The sequence below is a fragment of the Mustelus asterias genome, chromosome 14, assembly GCF_964213995.1.
Source record: "Mustelus asterias chromosome 14, sMusAst1.hap1.1, whole genome shotgun sequence".
In the NCBI taxonomy this organism is placed as follows: domain Eukaryota; kingdom Metazoa; phylum Chordata; class Chondrichthyes; order Carcharhiniformes; family Triakidae; genus Mustelus; species Mustelus asterias.
Genome location: NC_135814.1, coordinates 21192220 through 21217568, shown reverse-complemented (window position 1 = coordinate 21217568; position 25349 = coordinate 21192220). Strand labels below are relative to the sequence as shown.

Sequence of the window (25349 nt, the reverse complement as noted above, 5' to 3'; positions counted from 1 at the left end):
TGGGATTTTCCCACCCTTCCTTTCCCACCGATGGGAGTCTTCCGGTCCCTCCGAGGGTCACTGCCCCACAACCCACTCTGGGGGGGGGGTTCCCGATGGTGCAGCCCGCAAGCAAAGCTATTGGCTTCGGCAGGACTGGAAGATTCCGCCGGCAGCCAATGGCAAGCCGCCTCCGCCACGGGAAAACACGCGGCTGGGGAGGTGCAGAAAAACCAGGTCAAAGAAAGAAATATTCAGAACTAATGTCTTAAAGTGACTGCCGGTCTCCCGAGCAAGTATGTTATAAAGCTTACATTTTGATTATTAGCTGTTGAATATGCCAACTCATACGCTTATTTGTCACAAATTTCTGACAGAAAGAGGCCATTCGGATCATCGGGTCTGCATTGACTCTCCAAAAGAGCATCTTACCCAGACCAACTCTGCCCCCAACTCCCCCCCCACCCCATGCATTTACCATGGTTAATCCACCTAACCTACACATCTGTGATCTGTGGGAGGAAACCGGAGCACCCGGAGGGAATCCACGCAGGCACAGGGAAATATAGTCACCCAAGGCCGGAATTTAGGGAAGGCGATGGCCTAGTGGTATTATCGCTAGATTATTAATCCAGAAACTCAACTAATGTTCCAGGGAACCGGTTTTGAATCCCGCCACGACAGATGGGGAAATTTGAATTCAATTTAAAAAATCTGGAATTAAGAATTTACTGATGAGCATGAAACCATTGTCGATTGGTGGCACAGTGGTTAGCACTGCTGCCTCACAGCGCCAGGGACCCGGGTTCGATTCCCGGTTTGGGTCACTGTCTGTGTGGAGTTTGCACATTTTCCCTGTGTCTGCGTGGGTTTCCTTTGGGTGCTCCGGTTTCCTCCCACAGTCCAAAAGATGTGCAGGTTAGGTGGATTGGCCATGTTAAATTGCCCCTTAGTGTTAGGGGGACTAGCTTGGGTAAATGCATGGGGTTATGGGGATAGGGCTTGGGTGGGATTGTGGTCGGTGCAGACTCAATGGGCTGAATGGCCTCCTTCTGCACTGTAAGGAGTCTATGATTTTATGATTGTCAGAAAAATCCATCTGGTTCACTAATGTCCTTCAGGGAAGGAAATCGGCCGTCCTTACCTGGTCTGGCCTACATGTGACTCCAGAGCCACAGCAATGTGGTTGACTCTCAACTGCCCTGTCCTCTCAACTCTGAAATGGCCTAGGAAGCCACTCAGTTCAAGGGCAACTAGGGATGGGTATTTAAATGCTGGCCAACCAGTGAAGCCTACGTCCCACGAATGAATTTTAAAAATTGAACCCGGGTCCCTCGCACTGTGAGGCAGCAGGGCTAACTACTGTGCCATCCAGTGGTCTTTTAACCTGGAAGTAAGGTTTCCTGGTGCCATGTGGAATTGAATCCCTCAGTCCCCGGAGCTCCTGGGAGGAGGAGGGGTTGTAATTTCTGCACTGCCCCCCAGTAGGATTGAAATACCCCTCCCCCAAGAGTTGTCAGCCAATCAGAGGCAGGCAACGATCCATTATCAGCAGCAGCGCTGGGATTGGTGGCCTCTTACTGCAATACACTTGGACATTCTCCAGGCATCCCTGGAGAAAGGGAGGTGAGGTGGGGGTTGGAGGGAGGGGCGCTCACTGGCGAGTGGGAAATGGTGCAGGGGAGGTTGAAAGAAAGGGGAGGGGAAGGTTCACATTGTCTCCCTCCACCCTCCTGATGCCAGGTCCCTTGAGTGCTTTTGAATGAGGGACCTCCCCTACAAGGTGACAAGCCAACTGAGGGCCAGCGGTGGCATAATGAGGCTTTTAACTGGCCAGCATTTTCCCACTTAAGGAACTCCATTTGGCATGCCAGTTTTAAGATCACCGACAAGCTTTCCTACCCTGATTTAACCATAGGGGGGCAATGGGATTTCCACATCACACCCTCCTGCCCAAACGCCCACTTTGGAACTCACCTCCAGCCTGGGTATTATTTTGCCCATCATTCTAAACTTCACTTCAGTCAAATGAGTGAGGTAAACACCGAGGTAGATGGTCCGTAGAAGGACCGTATATTAAGCTCTTTAACTTAAACCCATGCATTCAAAGGTATTTTTTGACCACCTCAACAAAAATATTGGGCGGGATTATAAGGCCGTAAAATCCCGTCCGAGGTCAATGAACCTTTTCATGGTCCGCCCTCGCCCCGTCCTTCCCATGGCGGGCGGGACACTAAAATTCTGGCCATTGAGTTTTAATTTCCTGTGTCCCGCTTGATATCCCCGCACCTCTCCAAACTCCCAAACAATGGGAGTTTCACCTTGACGATTGATAGCAGTCTATTTCTCAATGCAGTTCGTACTGAAAGGTCAACCTCAAACATGCAGTAAAAGTTTCAATGGATGTATCTCATCTACTGTAAGAATGCTGATCTCATTCCCAAGCACAGGCTTTCCAAATGAACGCCACCAGCTAAGATCTGTCAGGATGAAACCATCATTTTGATTGATTGTTGTCATGTCACAAGCTTTGAGATTGGTTGCAGATTGGTCATTTTGCTTTGTCTACCCTCAGAGCACTGAACTGGACTCCGATGATGGAGGGGGGAGTGCTGCACAGAAACAAAAGATATCCTTTCTTGAGAACAACCTGGAGCAGCTTACAAAAGTTCACAAGCAGGTACGAAGAGGACTTGTGTCAAAATCCGGTTCAAGTCTGGAAGTAGTTTGTTATCTTGACGTTCACCACCCCCACCATTTTCAAATTTTTCAAATATCCCATTCCCTTTCTGATCGAGCAAACTCTGGGCAGGATTTTCCTGCCCTTTCTGATGGTGGGATTTTCCGGTCCCGCTGAAGATGACTCTCCCCTTCCCCCAGTATCCCACCCTGCTTCCCCCTTGCCCTCCCTGCTTCCCCCTTGCCCTCCCTGCTTCCCCCTCACCCTCTCTGCTTCCCCCTCACCCTCCCTGCTTCCCCCTCACCCTCTCTGCTTTCCCCTCACCACCCCCGTCCCGCAGCAGGTTCCCCGGCAATGGGATGGCGAGCCACGCAAAACTCCGTAGGCACCGGCGGGACCGGAAGATCCCACTGGCAGCCAATAGTGAGTTGCCTCCGCCGCTGGAAAACCCACCATGGGGGATGGGCTGGAAAACCCCGTTCTCTGTCTATTGTCTGCGATTTAATTTCCTTTGGGTGGGCATAGCTCTCAACCATAAAATCGCTGATACAGATGTTGTTTCAACGGAGTTAAAGGGTGGAATTCTCCGGCCGCGCTCGCCCCAAAACCGGAGAATCCCGCTGGAGGTCAATGGACCTTTGCGTTGTCCACCCCCACCCCCAGCCCGCTATGATTCTCCTGGGCAGGACAGGAGAATTCCCCCTGTGAGGTTTTGACCTCAGCCTTGCTACAAACGCTTTTTAACAGTTTCTGTGATCGCTCCCAAAGCTGATATTTTATGTAGCAAAGTTCACATTGAAATTTCATCACCGTCGTTCATTTTTTTTCTACTTTCTGACCTCCCTTTTCCTATTTCCCCACTTCTCACTGATTCTGTGTGTTCAAATCTATCAATCAATTTTGTTTACTGCAATACACAATTCCTCCCCGTGTTGAAACCACATTGATGATTCCAGTCAGATATCTGCCTTTTTGAAGTGAACCTTTAGCTCAAAGCCGTTTTCTAGTTTGATCAAAATCGAAGCAAATTACCGCGGATGCTGGAATCTGAAACCAAAAGAGAAAATGCTGGAAAATCTCAGCAGGTCTGGCAGCATTTGCAAGGAGAGAAAAGAGCTAACGTTTCGAGTCCAGATTACCCTTTGTCAAAGCCTTTGCTTGTTTAGACCCTTTGCTTTATCCTGCTATAGATCGATTATTTGGTGCCCTCTGAATTCGTTCACCGTGATGTGAAGTAAAAAATGTCGACTGTTCTGTCATCTGATTTCTGACTTCGGGGGTGGGGGGAGCGGGGAATGACCTCCAATAGGAAAATTCGGGTCTCTGCTCCCTGTTTAATGTATCCCCGGTGCCCGCTGTTCCTGCGCTAACTGTGTCCTTGTTTGCCTACAAGCCACCATTCAAAGATCCTGAAACGTTGGCATGAAGTGAAGTCCAGCGTTCTGCCCCTTCTCACTGAGCTGACCCAGAAAGCAGGGAACTTAGTATGAGGCTGACCCTATGGATGGTATCATTTGTGAACTCTTTCTTTTAGATGGATTGTGAAAATAGAGTTTGTATATTGAATTAGGTCGTGTGTCAGCCCTGATCTCATTGGATGGCAGCAGAATAGGCTTGAGGGCTTAACTGGCCTGCTCCTGTTTCTATGTTCCTATCCTTGGACTCCATTTTATCTATGAATGCAACCTTTAAAGTGAACCTCTTGAAACTGTGGACTCTCCATATTGCCAGCAACTAAACCTCAGTGTTGACAACATGGTGCTAGTGGAATTTGGTGCGTTAAAAGAACAATGTATAATTCCCTGACCAATGTTGGCATCAGTTTGGGAGATGGGCCATGTCCAGTTGTTGGAGTGGTATCCATTAATCTTACCAGAACTGGTGCCTGAACCTTTTCTTTGCCATTTGTGTCACTAGCATTGCCAACTCAGAAAAGTTAATTTCCAGGGTCATGACAGAAAAATGAACAAATTGTTCATGTTGTTGGTGAAAGGAAAGACAGGGGCCAGGATTCTCTGGCCGTTCGCGCCCCACCACTGCTCACAGCAAGAACAGAGAATTTGATGCTCTCCATTCACTGCAGCGGGACCGGAGAATCCCAGCTGCGGATGACGTCAGAGAATTCAGGCCTGGGAATAAATAGGTTGTGGTCCTTGAGAGAATTGGACAGTCTATTTGAGTCTTTTATTTACTGTGGGAGTGGCCGCGTGCAATGTGTTGTTTGAGTGACGTTCTCTTTGGGTGCCTCTTTATCATAGAATCACTACAGTGCAGAAAGAGGCCATTCGGCCTATCGAGTCTGCACCGACCACAACCCTGCCCAGGCCCTATCCCCATAACCCCATACACTTATCCTAGCTAGTCCCCCTGACACTAAAGGACAATTTAGCATTGCCAATTCACCTAACATGCACATCTTTGGATTGTGGGAGGAAACCGGAGCACTCGGAGGAAACCCACGCAGACATGGGGAGAATGTGCAGACTCCACACAGTCACCCAAGGCCGGAAAGGAACCTGGGTCCCTGGTGCTGTGAGGCAGCAGTGCTAACCACTGTGCCACCGTGCCGCCCATCTGGTGACCTTTATTCCCTAGCTGACCAGAAATGTGTTGAAAGAATTTGCAAACAGTCCCTTCTGATTTCCCACAGTGAAATAAAACAGTACCGGACTTCATTCTCATGGACCTTGCAGCATTGTCGTCATTTCTGGGAGGGTGAGACCAGTTCTGTAAGGGATAGGTGGGTAATGGAGAGGTGGATTGTAATAACCCTCACAAAGTTCAGACCTCCGGTGCAGCAGCGCTTTATGAAACAAAGGAAAGGCTGCATTTGCGGCTTACAACAAGTCAAGGCCTGTGCTTTGGACCTACATAACCCCCAGTCCAAGCTGTGAGTGCAGCCTTTAAACTCCCGCCACCCATCTCTCATTGGGTGAACGTGCACTCAATCAATGGGGAAACCCGTACTCTACAGAGCCCATGGGGAAATGTATTAATGACGCCTTATGTCATTCGTGGCCACCAGAACAAATACACTGCAAGATGTATGCACAGAAGGATTGATAAGAAATATGGTTGTGAAGTATAATTACTCTCTTATTGACTTTTGTCTTTCTACATTTTTTGTTATCTAAACTACTTGGGTGGAATTTCCCCGTCCCGCCCGCCATGGGAATCGTAGTGGGTGGGACATGGACCATGCAAAGGTCCATTGACTTCAAGTGGGATTCTCCGGTCTTGGGATGAGAATGGCCGGAAAATCCCATCCTTTGTGTCCTTTGAAGTGCTGGTGGATAATACCATTGATACATGTTTGCCAAAAATTCCACATTTGGTTAGTGAGAATTCATGAAAAATCTACTGTGACCAGAATTCTCCGCTGTTCACGCCGCCGCTCCCCCTCCCCAGTTGCTGCTGCCAGTGAGAACAGAGAATTTGGCACTCAACCAAATCTTCATTCACTGCCATGGGGCCGGGGAATCCAGCCATGGGCGAGGTTGAAGAATCCCAGCCTGTATATTCTGCAGAGCATTGACCAAGAGTGTTCACTTAGATCCTGCCAACTCAAGCTTTGGATCGATGTTCTCCAGTCCACTAAAATCTATTGGCTTATTTTGTGCATGATCCTATTCACTTTGAAGTTGGGGTCATTTTGAATTTGATCAATTTTGACATCAGAGTCCAGTGTTGGATTAGCTGCCGGATAAATATCTTTCTTGGTTTTTGTTGAGTGTAAGTGAAAGTCAAAAGAGATATATGATGAGAGGTTGGTCCTGTGTGACGTTAGTGTACCTTGAAGATATGTTTTTTCTAAATCATGTTTTCAGCAGATGTAAGCAGGTCTTTTTGGCTTCAGTTATTTTCTCATTATGGCACCAGTTTGTCTGGAGCAGTCTTTTTATTGCTGCTTAAACGATGGTTTGTTTATTTTTACTGGATGTTTATGACTTCCATGGTAGGAGAAAAACCGGTTGGCAGGTCAGGTAACAGGAGCTCTTCCGTTTTCAGTGTGAGCTACTGTTTGGTTTGGTTTTAGAAGGAACATTAAGCTAGAAAGAAGTGTGTCTCTCTCCCTCTCCCTGGTTTTGGAAATTCTGCTGTTCATCTGAAAGCAAGGTCTTGTCTTTCTGAAGGGGGGAACCTATTGCTGGTGGCTTGCCTAGAGTCCCTGGTGCTTTGGGAAGTTGTCCTGACTTCAAACTGTTGAGTCTATCCAGAGAACTGCAGACTTCACCCAAAGGACTCAATTCCAGTATCACGTGAGCATTAGTCTATGCTGTATTAAACCTGTTTAAAGGGTCTTGTTTATGGGATTGGTTTGATTGGGACAGCTCCTATATTCGTTAAGGCTTACACATTGTCGTGGTTGTTTTGGTGGTGTTTGTAATTGATAGAAGTTATTGCTGATATTCTTACTATAGATGTTAACTATATTCTTCTGATGAAGGGTCATCTATACTTGAAATATTGGCTCTATTCTCTCCCCACAGATGCTATCAGACCTGCTGAGATAGAGTCATAGAGGTTTACAGCATGGAAACAGGCCCTTCGGCCCAACTTGTCCATGCCACCCTTTTTTTTAAAACCCCCTAAGCTAATCCCAATTGCTCGCATTTGGCCCATATCCCTCTATACCCATCGTACCCATGCAACTATCTAAATGCTTTTTAAAAGATAAAATTGTACCGCCTCTACTACTACCTCTGGCAGCTTGTTCCAGACACTCATCACCCTCTGTGTGAAAACATTGTCCCTCTGGACACCTTTGTATCTCTCCCCTCTCACCTTAAACCTATGCCCTCTAGTTTTAGACTCCCCTACCTTTGGGAAAAGATATTGACTCTCTACCTTGTCTATGCCCCTCATTATTTTATAGACCTCTAAAAGGTCACCCCTCAGCCTCCTACGCTCCAGAGGGAAAGGTCCCAGTCTATTCAGCCTCTCCTTATAACTCAATCCATCAAGTCCCGGTAGCATCCTAGTAAATCTTTTCTGCACTCTTTCTAGTTTAATAATATCCTTCCAGCTTTTCCAGCATTTTCTGTTTTTATATTCTTATATAAACTTTGTTTGATAAAAGCTCGCTAGTGAGTCATTTGAATCATACCTGAAGTGAAACCTATCATGCTTATCCTAGCCAAATATGAGATGCAAAACTTATGATCCAGGTGGGCTTCATAAAACACTTTGGAGTTTCTGACCTGAACCATGACACCTTTATTACCCATTTGACACCATCAACCAAAGTCAAACATTAACCCCCGCGCCCCTCACCGCCAGTTATCCTGTACTCTATTGTCATCGCTTCATTTTTTTACTTTGCCAGCTGGTTCGTGACAATGCAGATCTTCGTTGTGAGCTTCCTAAGCTGGAAAAACGACTTCGGGCTACAGCTGAGAGAGTTAAAGCACTGGAGAGTGCATTGAAGGAAGCCAAGGAGAGTGCCATGAGGGACCGCAAACGTTACCATCAGGAGGTCGATCGAATCAAGGAAGCAGTACGAGCCAAAAACATGGCCAGGCGGGCACATTCAGCTCAGATTGGTGAGTGTCGTTGCTGCTTTCAGTTACCTGTGTTACGCACGTGAGCTCTGCAAGTTTGCCTTGTGAGAGTTTATTAATGCAGTGAAGCAAAGCTGCCCCCAGGTTTGTGCAAAAAAATCTCATGGGTTCTGACAGTGCAATATGAATATTACTTAGATTTAAATAGTGCTCCTCTCATAAAAGCTTTACAACGTAGAGCATTGCACAGGGAAATGGAGAAGGAGGCTGGAATTTTCCGACCATTCACGTCAATGGGGTTTTCCCATCCCGCTGCAGTGAACGGAGATTTGGCTTGTTGCCAAAATCTCCGTCTTCGCTGCAGCGGGAGCATGGTGTGAGCGGGCGGTAAGATCGCGCCCACTGAGTCATGGAGAAAAATGAGCATACACTTAAAGTGCTGAATTTTTAGAAGGCTTATTGTAAGTAGTGTTGGATTGAGCAAGGTGAAGTGGTTTGGGGAGACTCTTATGGGCAATGGGTAGAGAAGGATTGAAAGGCTGACACTGTGGAGTGGAGGACAGGTGCAGAGTGGGGCCGGAATCTTATCACTGTTCACACCGGCGGGCTTTTCCTATCCCACTGCAGAGAACGGAAATTGGGCTGGCCGCCAAATTATCCGACCTCGTTGCAGCGACAGCGTGGCATGAACGGCAGGTAAGATCGTACCCTGGGATTTTGGAAAAGATTGCTTGGCAAACTGGAATGAGACCAGAGAGTTGAAGATGAGAACCAGAATTTTCCAGCCATTCTCACCGGTGGGATCTCCTGGTCGATGGCAAACCCCCTCACCATGGGTTCCCGCAGTGGGTTTCCCGGTGGTGGGTGTGACTAGAACGGGAAACCCCATTGGCAGCAGCAGGATCAGAAGACTAGCCGCCTCCGCCATCATGAAACACACCGCGGAGGGCATGGAAAATCCCACCCAAGGAGTTAGAAATGGATTCTTTAGGACACAGGTGGGGATTTGCATTAATGGGGGTGATGTTTGTGTACAAACCCCTGGAGAAATGTGATTGTAACCCCATTCATAAATAATTTATATAAGAATGTAAGCTCCATCATTGTCGATCTTGATCAGAAGACAAGTTGATCCATAAAGGCGTTGGTGAGCAATGCACCCCTTCAGTTCCATGTGACTGGGAGCAAAGGAGATTATTCAATCTTTTTATGATGACACGAGTTGTACTTTCAACAGCAAGAGCCATTCTAATCACCCTGATTTTATCTGAGTTGGGTAGAATTGTAGAACTGATTCCCTTAGGAACACTTCCCTGCAGAAAGTGCAGGAAATTATGGGCGGGATTTTACAGCCTCACTCGGGCGAGATCATAAGATCCAGCCCAAGGCCAATGGAGATTTCCATTCTGGGAACCTCACCCATCCCGATTCCCGATAGGTTTTCAGCCTATGGCTGGAAATTTCCAGCCTCCCGCTGTAGATTTTAGTGCGGTGAACCATTGATCACTGGGGGGATCTTCCAGTCCCGCCAAAGTCTATGTGCTTTTGCATTGCTCACCGGCCCCACCACTGGGAAGTTGCCATGGGGTGGGTGGGGGTCGACGTTGGCGGGACTGGAAGATCCCGCTGGCAGGAAGGGCCAGAAAATCCCACTCTAAGCATATGAAGTTCTTAATTTTCCCCCTGCTTGAACTGATCAAGGATTATCAGGCGGACACAGGTTATCAATTCCTCAATGAGCATTCCCTGCCGCTGCCTCTCCCTACCCAGTGGCAGCCAATCAGGGAATCGGATTTGACACTTGTCCACACAAGCAATCCTAGCTCTCTTTCTGCAACCAGGACTGCGGTTAGTATTTTTTCTGAGAAGCTAAGGACTAAAATTTAGGTTGAAGGAAAATGTCCCCCTCACTATATTTTCAAGTCAACCAGGCCTGGGTAAAAAAATGTGACCTTGCCAATGTCACCCACAGTCTGAGACCAAATTTAGGGAAAAAAGTCATATGAAGGATATTCCAAAGTTTTGAGATTTTGATGAAGAATGAGTTGGAATTGAAATGCATTGAGCCTTGATTTTAAAACAATGGGGATTGAGGGAGCAGGAATGGCGCGGTGGATGCTGTATTTGGAACTTACAGAACAAGCAAGAAGCAAGGACCATTGAAACAGATTGGCTAACAGGTTTGTCTTGTATCATCCACAAGTGTTGAAAATGCATCCAAGAATTTGTCACGTTTTGGACAGTGGCGCAGTGGTTAGCACTACTGCCTCACAGCACCAGGGACCCAGTATCAATTCCGGCCTCAGGTCACTGTCTGTCTGTGTGGAGTTTTTTACTTTCTCCGCATGTCTGCGTGAGTTTCCTCCGGGTGCTCCAGTTTCCTCCCACAGTCCAAACATGTGCGGGTTAGGTCGATTGGCCATGCTAAATTGACCCCAGTGTCAGGGGGATTAGCAGGGTAAATATGTGGGGTTTTGGGAATAGGGTGGGCTTGTGATCAGTGCAGACTTGCTGGACCAAATGGCCTCCTCCTGCACTTTAGGGATTCTATGATTCTGTGAGAATGTAGGTTTTGAGGAATTACTTTCAACATTGCTCCATCCAGTTACACTTTGGTCCTCTGAGTCGAGGAACAATGGGGTGAATATTAATGCAGAATGGGTGATGAAGAAAACAATAAAAATGTCAAAAATGGCAAATCCAAGTCTAACCTGCTCACTTTCAGTGTTAACTGGGTTATGTGTGAGGGTGGACAGGAAGCGGCCCTTAACTAGCCATCTAAGGACCTCAACTGGGGCAAGAATAGGTGGGCTGCCCTAAGCCTATCCCACCCCCATAGCACCCCCCCCCCCCCCCCACCAAAACCCCTTCCCCACTCCCGGGATGGCAGTGGGAAGGCCACCTAGAGAATTAATGGTGCCCCCACAGGCAGTCACCTGTAATATTCTACTCATGATGTTTCAGATCAGCTGTACACATTTGTATGGAAATTCATTCACTTAAACCTTGTTCTTTCATTTCAGCCAAACCTATTCGTCCTGGTCACTATCCTGCATCCTCTCCAACAGCCTATCATGCTATTCGTGGCGGTGGAGTGTCTGCGACCTCAAACTCCAGTTACTATCAGAACAAGGACAAGTAGTAAGTAGAGTAAAGCCCCGTCGAGTTAATAAATCTGTGGCTAGCTGAGCTGGAAAACCTCCTCGATCAGGTGTTTGCATTACGATCTTGCTGCTTCAGATGTCGCAAAGCTTCAATTACCAGACCACTCGCGTGAAGTTGTAAGATTGAATTCTCTGTTTGCAATAGTTAGGTTTAGAAATGACCTTTGGTGATATTAGCAGGTGACACGTTATGTATTTGCACATCATTTCTTCGTCCACCAATCCAGCAGAGTTACCAGCCTGTTTCTAATAATAACCTGCATTATAATGGTGAATGACAGGTAGTAGCATATCAACATGTTCCGTGTTTGTCTTAAGATTTACTACTTTTAAATGAACCAGACTTCAGTGTTTTTTTACCTACTCCTCCTCGCTACCATTTCATTAAAAAAACATGGGTGAGGATTTCCCAGCCATTCACGTCCTGCTGCCGCTGTGAGCGAGGGTGGAGAATTTGGCGCTCAGCCAAATCTTCCGTTCACAGCAGCAGGGTCCAGAAAATCCCACCGGCGTGAATGGCCGGAAAATTCCACCCTTGCTCTTTGCGTTGGTGCCCTTCAGATTTTAGTGTAAACATCTCCGTGGCCAGATTCAAGTGACTTCACTTTCAGCATTGCTGACAGCCTTGCTTTGAGCTTGCCTTAGTTGGTGGCCTTTAACTGGTCCCGAAAACATTCCCAATCCCCAGGATTGGGCGGCACGGTGGCACAGTGGTTAGCACTGCTGCCTCACAGCACTAGGGACCCAAGTTCAATTCCTGGCTTTGGTCACTGTCTGTGTGGAGTTTGCACTTTCTCCCCGTGTCTGTGTGGGTTTCCTCCGGGTGCTCCGGTTTCTTCCTGCAGTCCAAAGATGAGCGTGTTAGGTTGAGTGGCCATGCTAAAATTGACCCTAGTGTCAGGGTAAAGGTACATGATTATGGGAATAGAGCCTGGGTGGGATTGTGGCTGGTACAGACTCGATGGGCTGAATAGCCGCCTTCTGTACTGTAGGGATTCTATGATTACCACTATTCTTTGCCACATTATAAGATTCTACTTTTGATCTAATCCTATCCTTAACTTCCTTAATGAGTCATGGATGAGTTTTTACTTTTCAATGGAAATTGTTTCTTCAAATGTTTCCACTGTTTATTAATTGCCATACTTTTTAATCTGTTTACCCAACCGACCTGAGCCTGGTCTCCCCTCATATCTCCGTAGTCGGCTTTGTTTACACTTTAAGGTTCTTGATTAGGGCGAGAGTCGGCACTGTCAAACTCAATATGGAATTCAGTTGCATTAGGATTACTATGAGATTATTAACTAAACCTTGCAAATACAAGATCTAAAATGACGTTTTTTTTTGTTGAGAGAGGACAATGTGATGACCAGTGATGAAGGAAAGATAAGCAACTTGGGAGGATTGGAGGAAGGGGATGTGTGGTTGAGGTTACTAGTATCACTTATGAATAATTTGATTGCATAGAACTGGGGCAGAAAGGGGCTCTCTATGTCGCAGCTTCTCTTATCTTCCTGTATCTTGATGATGGACATTCTTACCCTTCCCATCATCCAGCTGTTTACCTTGTTCCCTGACAACTGATGTCTGTTTTTTTATGATGGCAAGATTGTGCAGCATTTTACCATATTTTGGTAGATTGAATCAGAGCAGGACCTACTCAGTTAATGGTAGGGCGTTGGGGAGAGTTATAGAACAAAGAGATCAAGGAGTACAGGTTCATAGCACCTTGAAAGTGGAGTCACAGGTGGACAGAGTGGTGAAGAAGGCATTCGGCATGCTTGGTTTCATTGGTGAGAACATTGAATACAGGAGTTGGGATGGCTTGTTGACGTTGTACAAGACATTGGTAAGGCCATACTTGGAATCCTATTATAGAAAGGATATTATTAAACTAGAAAGAGTGCAGAAAAGATTTACTGGGATACTACCGGAACTTAATGGTTTGAGTTATAAGGAGAGGCTGGAGAGACTAGGACTTTTTTCCCTGGAGCGTAGGAGGCTGAGGGGTGATCTTATAGAGGTCAGTGTGGGATGCTCCGGCCACGGCTTGCCTCAAAACCAGAGAATCCCGCCCGAGGTCAATGGACCTGAATTGTCCACCCCCCGCCCACTACAATTCCCATGGTGGACGGGAGAATTTCGGCCCTATAAAATAATGAGGGGCATAGATAAGGTAGATAATCAACATTTTTTCCCCAAGGTAGCGGAGTCTAAAACTAGAAGGCATAGGTTTAAGGGGAGAGATACAAAAGTGTCCAGAGGGACATTTTTTTCACTCGGAGGGTGGTGAGTGTCTGGAACAAGCTGCCAGTGGCAGTAGTAGAGACGGGTACAATTTTGTCTTTTAAAAAGCATTTAGACAGTTACATGAGTAAGATGGGTATGGAGGAATATAAGCCAAATGCGGGCAATTGGGACTAGCTTAGTGGTAAAAACTGGGCGGCATGGACAAGTTGGGCCAAAGGGCTTGTTTCCATGCTATAAACCTTTATAGAAACATAGAAACATAGAAAAACTACAGCACAAACAGGCCCTTCGGCCCACAAGTTGTGCCGAACACATCCCTACCTTCTAGACCTACCTATAACCCTCCATCCTATTAAGCTCCATGTACTCATCCAGGAGTCTCTTAAAAGACCCTATTGAGTTCGCCTCCACCACCCCTGATGGCAGCCGATTCCACTCGCCCACCACCCTTTGTGTGAAAAACTTACCCCCAACATCTCCCCTGTACCTACCCCCCAGCACCTTAAACCTGTGTCCTCTCGTAGCAGACATTTCCACCCTGGGAAAAAGCCTCTGAGAGTCCACACGATCTATGCCTCTCAACATCTTATACACCTCTATTAGGTCTCCTCTCATCCTTCGTCTCTCCAAGGAGAAAAGACCGAGCTCCCTCAGCCTATCCTCATAAGGCATGCCACTCAATCCAGGCAACATCCTTGTAAATCTCCTCTGCACCCTTTCAATCTTTTCCACATCCTTCCTATAGTGAGGCGAGCAGAACTGAACACAGTACTCCAAGTGGGGTCTGACTCAATAAATCTTGATACCTACTTACCTGAGTACTGGAGGGCTCCTCAACTTTTGGTTCATGAAAATGTCTGAGTTCTCACTTGCAAGGCAATGTGCATGCAGTCAATGGCACCCTGCACCATAGATCTCCTCAAGGCAGTGGAACTGTTTCCTGAGGGCACCTATAATGTGCTTTTAATCTTTCTTGTGCAGTACTGCCTGAGTCACGGGCCACGTCATAAGGATATAGCCCTTGTGGCTCTGTAGCTAGCCATGATTGTTGAAATGCGCAGAGGACTACCATGGAATGACAAATTGTGAGTGCTGTCAGAATGCTGGCCATTGACCTGTAGGAGGTGTAGCCTGTGGTTGCACACCAGCTGCACCTTGAGGGAGTGGAGTCATAGAGATAGACAGCACGAAACAGGCCCTTCGGCCCAACTCATCCATGCTGATCAGGGTTCCTAAATTGAACTAATCCGATTTGCCTGTGTTTGGCCCATATCCCTCTAAACCTTTCCATCCATGTACCTGTCCAAATGTCTTTTAAATGTTGTAGTTGCACCCGCCTCTAGCTCTTCCTGTGGCAGCTCATTCCATATATACAGCACCCTCTGTGTGGAAAAAGTTGCCCCCTCAGGTCCCTTTTAAATCTTTCCCCTCTCACCTTAAACCCAAGCCCTCTAGTTTTGGACCTCCTCCCTTTTGGTTCATGAAAATGTCTGAGTCCTCACTTGCAAGGCAATGTGCATGCAGCCAATGGCAACCTGCACCATAGATCTGCAACCTGTTCAAAACTTTGTGCTTGCTCTGTTTGCCTATCTCCGCTGAGGGGAAATGAGATGCAAGTGTTTCTCTTTGCATATCAGTGACCTTTCTTATATGGCAATACATTGCAAACCGAGGGATGTTGCCTATATCGCGAGTGACAGTCTGAAAGGAGCCAAATGCTTAAAATTAAGAGCCATCATCATCTTGATAGTCGTAGGCAATGCTGCCCTTGTCCTGTTTGGGGCTGCAGTTGTAGCTACAGCAATTGGTGGATTTCACTTTGTAATAAGTCCTCGGAGGCAGAAGTCCCTTCACCAAAATCCCTTTATTTACAAGTCGGACAACAGCACACAGATTTCAGGTAGCCGTCTACACTAGGAGCCCCAGAGGAACTGACACTCCTGGTTAGATACAAAGCAAGAGGCTCCCTGACTGACCCATCCATTTGGCCCTTAATCAGGGAGTTCATATTCAAACAGGCCAACCTCAATTGCCTGATTAAAGTCATTACACACTCCCAGTCTATTTTCTGAAGCGAAGACATCTTGTGCATTAGTCCTCACTGAAAATGGAAGTAGGAGGATTTCTCTCCGAAGACCCTCGGCAGATATGGTCTCCTGCTCAGTGCCCATATCCCCTCTTCCACCTCCCTCTTTGAGCAGCTTATTCTGCTCTTCATGGCCTCTCTCCATTCTCTCAGGAATGTTTAATTCCCAGAGAAAGTGCTGCCAGCCCATTCATGTTTGGAAGCAGTTTCTTTGAGCACAAGCTTTTAAGCAACAGCACCTCCTCCTACGCTTTAATAGTGCTGTGATTCTGTGAAAAAGACACTTCAAGACTGCCTGACCACTTCCTGTAGAGTATTCAAACTTTAGACAAGCATGGAAAAGCTCCAGAAACACATAGAATTGCACCAGATGCCAGGAGATGTAATCCAGCAATTTGCCTGCAAGTGTTTCAAGATCTCTTTATAAAGTGCTTGTGAGACTCCTCCATTCTGTTTGATGTTATCATCAGCTGTGTGAAGCTAAAGACAGGGCATTGGCTGGACAGTGGAGTTTGAAAAATAACAGTGATGGCTTCAAGTTAGTGTTACACATGAATTTGCCTCATCATTTGGCTGTTCTACATGTTACCGGCAGGCGTTTGTTAAGCGTGTGCATGCAATATACTCTATCACAATGGTGTCCTGCACTTCCCATTGAGGATCTTGCATATTGTGCACATTTTTGAGCCATTTATTTTCCCACTTGCACTGAAAGAGTAGGTGCTACACAGCCTAGTTTAGCTTTATTGTGTGCTTTAAACTTTAAACTAAAAAAAACTTTAAACTTTAAAGCTTTGCCAGCATTTTCTATTCTTACAGATCTTTAAATTTTGATTTGTAATGTGGACAGTAAACACTCACTTAAAAATATAATTATCTTGGCGTCAAATTGCTGTGTTCAATATCATTTCACTAAAGTATTCCACTTGAGTGAAATGATATTGAAGTTTTAGTAAATGTGGTCATAGACACATTGTGTTTTCTGATGAAAGCAATGCCTAAATATCCCGATGGAGAATCCCGGTCCATGTGTAATTTTTACTTGACGACAAATGGACTGTTCTATCAGAGAGTTTCAGAGTTTTAAAATCTTATCACTTAAACCATCCAGTTGTTTGCAGCTGCTGTTATTGGCTGCTTATTGATGTTCATTGCAGATTGGGCATTTATTGTTTCTGGTGATTTTTAATATCACACTTTATCATTTTGATTATATAATTTGGTTCTCATTGTAGAATGAAGTAAAGGTCCCAAAGGCCAATGTTATCAAAGTTGTCCTCAGAGAGTTTATAGTTATCATAGAATTATAGAATCCCTACAGTACAGAAGGAGGCCATTCGGCCCATCAAGTCTGCACCGACAACAATCCCACCCAGGCCCTAATCCCATAATCCCACATATTTATCTTGCTAAATACCTCCCCCCCCCCGGATACTAGGGTCAACTTAGCATGGCCAATTAACCTAACCTGCACATCTTTGGATTGTGGGAGGGAACCGGCGCACCGGGAGGAAACCCATGCAGACACGGGGAGAAAGTGCAAACTCCACACAGAATTGAACACGGGTCCCTGGCGCTGTAAGGCAGCAGTGCTAACCACCGTGCCATCGTGCTGCCTATATTGCAGAGATTGACTTCATGGGACAAAGGAGAGTCCATCTGACCACTTGTTATCAATAACCCACCCCTCAAATATTGATCGAGTTCTCCCTTAAATGTATCCACATGGTCTGTCTGTACAACCTCCAGTGAACACATTCACCATCTTCTCTACCTAGTTGTTCTATACAGCCTCTCTTTGTATTGTCCCTGTTCCTAAACTTCAGTGCTTGTCCTGTGGTTCTATCATGGGTTTTATGCTCTGCTTGACTTGGGAATGAAGTGCTTTACAAATCCCCACCATCACTGCAGCCATTATGTTGTGTGCATGTTTTCCTCCCTTGTCTCCCATGGTTTTGGGTATGTATCAAATCAATCGATCTCAGCTAGAATAGCAGTAGAAATGCAACATTTAGCTTCAGCACTCTGGGGGTTAGGGAAGTTAAAAATTTGGCCCCTTGTGTCTGCATTGTACATCTAACATCTATCTACTCGAATCCAATTTTCCAGCACTTGGTCCATAGCTTTGTACGCTTTGACATTTGAAATGTTCATCTAAATGCTTCTTAAATGTTGTGAGGGTTCCCGCCTCTACCACCCTTTCCGATAGTGAGTTCCAGATTCCCACCACCCTGTAGGTGAAATCGTCTTTCCTCAAATCCTCTCTAAATCTCCTGCCCCTTACCTTAAATCTGTCTTAAATCGATGTTATTGACTCTTCAACTAAGGGGAAAAGTTTCTTCCCATCTACCACATAAATGTCCTTCATCATATTGTACACCTCAATCAGGTCCCCCCTCAGCTCGAAGGAGAACAACCCCAGCCTAATCAGCCTCTGTAGCTAAAATGCTCCAGCCCAGGCAACGTCCTGGTGAATCTCCCCTGCATCCTCTCCAGTGCAATCACATCCTCACAGTTCTGGTCACAGTGTGGTGACCAGAACTGCACACAGTATTCTAGCTGTGGCCTAATTAGCATTTTATAAAGCTCCATCATAACCTCCCTGTTCTTATATTCTATGTTTCGGCTAATAAATTGAAATATCCTATGTGCCTTCTTGACCACCCTATTTACCTGTCCTGCTGCCTCCAGGGATTTTTGAACATACACCCCCAGGTCCCTCTGGTCCTCTGTACTTCCTAGCGTCGTACCATTCATTGTGTATTTCCTTGCCCTGTTAGTCCTCTCCACATTCCTGATAATTAAAACACTTTTGAACACCGCTTTGAACTACAAAATCACCTTTTGAATTCACCTTGATGCCATCAACTAAGCTGTCAGGAAAGCAGGCCATTGTTGAAATATAATGCCTGTAATGACCACTAGATGGCATTTAGTGCACACTTATAAAGAGACGTTCCGAACATATTTTTGATTTAAGAGTTAATTCACTAATAGATTTAAGTAATTTAAGCTCTTGGGCAGGCATGAAGTCCTCATTGGGTACTTTTGATGACAACCAGGGATCAGTCCAGGTGGATGTCCGCTTCAGCTTCAGTCAGGTGCACCTCCTTGATATTCTGTCCACATTTAGCAACAAAACTGTCTGGATCCAAATGTCTTTGCCAGAGCTGGAAATGCTTTTTGCAAGTAGCTGATGGAGAATAAGTCACTTCTTGGCCTTTTTGGCTAAGATTGAGCCCAAGATGGGGTGCAACGCCATATCTTGTCAGCTTGGATCTTGTTTGTCTCTCTTGTTGGGGTCCATGAATTGGATTCAATTGGAATTTGAATTTGGTTTTTGGACAAGGAAGGAATGGATTTGGGTTTGTCTGGTTCACTCTGAAGATTAGCTTTGTAACTTTAAGGATGGTGTAAAAAATGTTTTGAAAAGACAAGTTGAGCCGAAGGGCCTGTTTCCGTGCTGTAAACCTCTCAGCATGGACAAGTTAATAGAACAGAGCTTTAGAGGAGATAATTGTCTATGACAAACAAAGTTGGCTCCAGTTGATAGCACTTTATTTTATGAAGACCTTTTATGAAGGTCGTTGTACGTATTGGTACCAATGACATAGGTAGGAAAAGGGATGAGGTCCTGAAGTGTGAATATAGACAGTTAGGCAGATGGCTAAAGTGCAGGACCTTGAAGGTAGTAATTTCTGGACTACTGCTGGTGCCACGTGCTAGTGAGAGTAGGAATAGGAAGATTAGGCAGATGAATACATGGCTTGAGAGCTGGTGCAGAGGGCAGGGATTTAGATTTTTGGATCATTGGGATCTGGGGAAGGGGTGACCTGTTCAAGAGGGACAGGTTGCACCTGAACTGGAGGGGGACTAACATCCTGGTGGGGAGATTTGCTAGAGCCACTCGGGAGGGTTTAAACTAGTTTGGCAGGGGTGGGATCCAAAGCAGTAGGGAGACAGAAGAGAAGGTTGAGGAGAGGACAAAAGTTAAAGCGAGCACATTAAGTAGTAAAGGCAGTGTCAGTAATCCTAGTACCAGATAGATCAGACAAAAGCAAGACAGAGAGCAAGGGAAGTCCAGATTAATCTGCATTTATTTCATTGCAAGAGGCCTGACGGGCAAGGCAGATGAACTCGGGGCATGGATGGGTACGTGGGGCTGGGATATTATAGCAATTACTGAAACATGGCTAAGGGAGGGACAGGACTGGCAGTTCAATATTCCAGGATACAGATGCGACAGGAAAGATAGAACAGGAGGTAAGAGAGGAAGGGGAGTTGCACTTTTGATTAGGGAAAACATTACAGCAGTACTGAGAGGGGATATATCCGAGGGTTCGGCCACTCAGTCTATATGGGTAGAACTGAGAAATAAGAAGGGGGAAATCACTTTGATAGGGTTGTACTACAGGCCCCCAAATAGTCGGCGGGAAATTGAGGAGCAAATATGTAAGGAGATTACAGATAGCTCCAAGAAAAATAGGGTGGTAATAGTCGGAGATTTTAACTTTCCCAACATTGACTGGGACAGCCACAGTATTAGAGGGTTGGATGGAGAAAAATTTGTTGAGTGTATTCAGGAGGAATTTCTCATTCAGTATGTGGATGGCCCAACTAGAGAGGGGGCAAATTTTGACCTCCTCTTAGGAAATAAGGAAGGGCAGGTGACAGAAGTGTTAGAGAGGGATCACTTTGTGACAAGTGACCATAATTCTATTGGTTTTAAGGTAGCGGTGGGGAATGATAGGTCTGGCCCAAAAGTTAAAATTCTAAATTGGGGCAAGGCCAATTTTGATGGTATCAGGCAGGAACTTTCAAAAGTTAATTGGGGGAGTTTGTGGGAAGGCAAAGGGACGTCTGGTATGTGGAAGGCTTTCAAAAGTGTGTTAACCAGGGTTCAGTGTAAGCACATTCCTCTTAGAGTGAAGAGCAAGGCTGGCAGAAGTCGGGAACCCTGGATGACTCGGGATATTGAGGCCCTGGTCAAGAAGAAGAAGGAGGCACATGACATGCATAGGCAGTTGGGATCAAGTGAATTCCTTGAAGAGTATAGGGGGTAGGAGTAGAGTTAAGAGAGAAATCAGGAGGGCAAAAAGGGGACACGAGATTATTTTGGCAGATAAGACAAAGGAGAATCCAAAGAGCTTCTACAAGTACATAAAGGGCAAAAGAGTAACAAGGGAGAGAATTGGAGCTCTTAAGGATCAACAAGGTCTTCTATGTGCGGATCCACAAGAGATGGGTGAGATCCTAAATGAATATTTCTCATCGGTATTTACTGTTGAGAAAAGCATGGATGTTAGGGAACTTGGGGAAATAAATAGTGATGTCTTGAGCAGTGTACATATTACAGAGAAAGAGGTGCTGGAAGTCTTAAAGCGCATCAAGGTAGATAAATCCCCGGGACCTGATGAAGTGTAACCCAGGACATTGTGGGAGGCTAGGGAGAAAATTGCGGGTCCCCTAGCAGAGATATTTGAATCATCGATAGTCACGGGTGAGATGCCTGAAGATTGGAGGGTGGCAAATGTTGTGCCTTTGTTTAAAAAGGGCTACAGGGAAAAGCCAGTGAGCTTCACATCTGTGGTGGGTAAGTTGTTGGAAGGTATCCAACCTTCCTGAGAGACAGGGTCCACAGGCATTTAGAGATGCAAGGACTGATTAAGGACAGTCAGTATGGCTTTGTGAGTGGAAAATCATGTCTCACAAATTTGATTGAATTTTTTGAAGGGGTAACCAAGAAGGTAGATGAGGGCAGTGCAGTTGATGTTGTCTACATGGACTTTAGCAGGGCTTTTGACAAGGTACTGCATTGTAGGTTGTTGCATAAGGTTAAATCTCACGGGATCCAGGGTGAGGTGCAATTTTTTCACACAGAGGGTGGTGAGTGTCTGGAACAAGCTGCCAGAGGTAGTAGTAGAGGCGGATACAATTTTGTCTTTTAAAAAGCATTTAGACAGTTACATGAGTAAGATGGGTATAGAGGGATATGGGCCAAATGCGGGCAATTGGGATTAGCTTAGGGGTTCAAAAGAAAGGGCGGCATGAACAAGTTGGGCCGAAGGGCCTGTTCCCATGCTGTAAACCTCTATGACTCTAGACTCTAAAACCTGTCCTTGGAGACTCATCTCATGTATCCATGAGTCTCACATGCTCCTGGAATCGTAGGTGTTCATAACATGTATAGACCCCCTCACCCTTACAGTATAAATCAGGTCCTGTTTTCTTTGTCTGCAACCCTGGTGAAGGTTGACAATTGGGACTGAGTGCAGGTGTCGACCTCTTCATGGGCACATCGGAAAAGTCTGCAGATCATAGGAAGCTTCAAAAGGAAGCAACTAGCAACATGTAAATGCAAAGAACAGTAAACTATCCACCGCCGTACACGACAAGAAGTTACCTTTTATTACAGCAGCTAAATATAATTTTGCCACATGTCAACTTACTTAACTTTAAAATGGTAAAAATCAATTGGTCAGTTGTTAAGTGGGGTGGCCCCTAACCTTTAAATTTTCCTGGGACCCAATCCTGTTCTTCAACAAACCCTATGAAGCACGCGGTAATTTATTAATGCAGTGACAGTGGGAGGAATTTTCCCGTCCCGCTTGTCAAGGGAACCGTGGTGGGTGAGACACGAACCATGCAAAGGGCTGTTGACATCGGACAGGGTTTTCCAGTCTTGGGGCGAGAGCGGCCGGAAAATCCCGCCCAATAAGTCTGTCTTAATTATTTTAAACAAAAGTTGGTGTATGTAATTGCCTACACCTCTGAAAGAAAAATTTCTTGTTATTGAGAACAGAAAGTTTGCGTGCGTGATAATAGTCTTCACCCACCTGGAGAAAGTGATTTAGATTTTGCAATGTGGGTGCAACTTGTTGTGTAATGATTATGGCGATTGTAGTTACAAGTCTGTAATTCACGTGATTTTTGAAGACTCCAGAAGCTGCTTTTACTTTGCTCTTAGTCTTCTACACTGAGTGAAGGAATGAGATTTAATTACGGCTTGAACTCTCAGCCAGCTATTGTTTACATTCAACTAAAGAAGTGTCTTTTTTTCTCCTTTTTCTCTTGTGTTCAATACCTACTGGGGGCGGTTGCCTGTCGGAGGCAACTTGATACCAAGGTTTATTTCCCAACAAAATAAATCATAATGACAGCACCTGAATATCACTACCCAACTCAGCTACTTTTCAGTAAACAGCCAAGTTCTTGAATCAACCTGGCAGGAAAACCATGGGATGAAATTTTCTTGGTAGATGTATTCAGTAAGAAAAGGACAGCATTTTGTGTTTTCTACAGTATCCTGTATAAAGGGGTGGTGTCTCTCTGGCAACAACGATGAGCAAGGGCAATAAGGCAGTATCATGAGGGGCTTTGACTTGTCCAGTATACCCAAAAATGATCTTGTAGAGAAATCTCTCTGCGTTTGTCACTTTAATGCATATTTGATGAGTGTGTCAGAGAGAACAAGAGAGAAGGTCTGCGAGGCCCATTTTTTGTGAGTGACCCACACTCCAAAAGACTAACTATTCCGAGTAGAAATAGTGCAACTGCTAGGTGAAAGTGACCATAGTCCGATAACGTTCATTCTGGATTATGAAAAGAGCACAAATATGTTACAAAGCTGAGGTATGTAACTTCAGGTGGGCACAATATTGTGGAAAGGGGGCCCTACGCCAGGGGAAAAAAATGTATTGGAAATAAAAACACCTTTCAAAAACATTGGGTGGGAATACGGAATGGCCAAGAAAGAGATTTGGGATATGAAGTGTGATCTACAAAGGGACATATCGGCAGAACCAAAAGGCCGTACCAAGAACTTTTGCAAAGCACTCCAACAGTGGTGAGGTATTCAGGAAGGAAGTTAATGAGTAATCATGGAATTAAATGTTGGAATGCTGGACACTGTCAGCTTGGCAAATACTTTTAACTATACACAATCTAACGTTAAGTGCACATTGTATCAGTTCCAGGACTTTGATGGCGAAAGGACAAAGAACTTGCAATTATTATGAGGTGCATGACATTCCTTTCAAATTGCAGTAATTACATCAACCAATTTGCCCCAAAGAGTGAAGGAATAATTAACCAGAGAGAAACTTGAGAGAGGTGGGGGTGGGACGCATAGGGGCGTACAACTAATAATATGGAAGATGCAGCAAAATGCAGGAAGACACGAACAGATGTCTAAAGTGACCATAGAAATAGCAAATGAAATTGAAAATTGTCAATGGAGGCCACCTAACCTTTGGAAGGTAGAAAACTAATTAGGGTAAAGAAGCAAAGAGATCTGGTAAATATATGAATCGTTAAAAGTAGCATCGCAAGTTGAGGAGGTCATAAAAGATGGAAAATTCCAATATTTCAGGAGTTGAGAGGATGCAATTATTGACCAGGATTGAGTAGGCAGTGACTTGTTTTGTTTTGGACAAATAAGACCAAAGAGAGACCTGAGAGACATCTTTAAAATTAGGCTGGAAATGGAGAGACTACTTGCGGGTGAATCCAGAACAAGTAGAGTATAAATATAACACAGGCAATAACACATCGAATGAAGAACTTAGGAGGATCTTTTCCACTCAGGAACTCGATGCTTTAAGGAGTGATAGAAACATTGATTTGTTTCAGGAAAAGCTTGAAGAGGGAAAATAGAACAGAAGGATCGTGGAGGCAAGATGGAAAGAAATATTAAGTGATAGGGATCTCTTGGGGTATAAACACCGGCACAGATCAGTTGGGCCAACAGGCACTTTCTGAGCTGTGGAATCTGTGTAATTACATGTGAGCAGTCTTGGTGGACACCAGAAGGACTCTTCATATCATACCCGTGGGATCTTTTATCTTGACATGAGAAGGCAGAGAGGGCCTTGATTTGGCATTTTATTCAAAGGGAGGTACCTCTGACAATGCACTATTTCCTCAGTAAGTGTCATTCTAGAATATGTAGTCAAGCTCTTAAGTGACCATTGAGCCTATCCTTCTAAGAGCACTTCCAACTGAGCTATAAACAACACACATTATCCTGCTTTGTTTTTTGTCAACTGTCAACTGTATGTGCTGTGCTAATGAAATAAAATGTCGCATCAGCTAATGGCAATTTCTTTGTTTTCCAGATTGAGGCTACAATCTAGCATGCATTAATGACCCAAGGCCAACTCATAAACCCGTCAAAAGAAACCTGCATCTAATCACTTACATTCTTCGGAATTGTAGTCATAGTACATTGGCTTTTCTTGGGTCAAGATAAGTATGTATAGAACTGCATTCATCCCACTTCACCTAGGCTCATGGATCATATAATGTATTTGTGTGTGAAAATTAATTCCCAACCTTTTCCAGGACTGAGCTAAGCTAAAATTATACATTGTATCGCAGTGTCTTAGGAAGAATATTCCCTCGTATTGTGTGTTTGATTTTTCTGTATGATAAAATGTTTTATTTTATATTTTTGGGTTGTGGGTGGGCAAACATTGCTGCTAAATTATAAATTTTAGGGAGTGAAAAGGTCAAATTTGTGCTTGTGGATTTTTCTTAATAAAAAGGACACTTTGGCAGCACTGGGCGGCCTGGTCGGTGTATGTTATCAAAGTGGACAATTTGGACAGCGTTTGGACCAGGAGTAGAATGAATGCCTTTTGGTACAAAAACTGCAAGCCTTTACTGATGCTAAAAATTGCTTGATTTTT

At 45.1% G+C, this 25349-nt stretch overlaps 1 protein-coding gene across 1 annotated transcript in view; it reads left to right on the top strand.

The window, feature by feature from the left end:
* kif5c (kinesin family member 5C) overlaps positions 1 to 25109 on the top strand; it is a 168299-nt gene extending 143190 nt beyond the window's left edge. The window contains exons 23-26 of the mRNA XM_078229160.1: positions 2555 to 2659; positions 7986 to 8202; positions 11184 to 11301; positions 24777 to 25109. Coding sequence (XP_078085286.1) covers positions 2555 to 2659; positions 7986 to 8202; positions 11184 to 11301; position 24777 — 441 coding nt within the window. The 3' untranslated portion in view covers positions 24778 to 25109. The remainder of the gene's footprint in view (positions 1 to 2554; positions 2660 to 7985; positions 8203 to 11183; positions 11302 to 24776) is intronic.
* Positions 25110 to 25349: the final 240 nt, after the last annotated feature.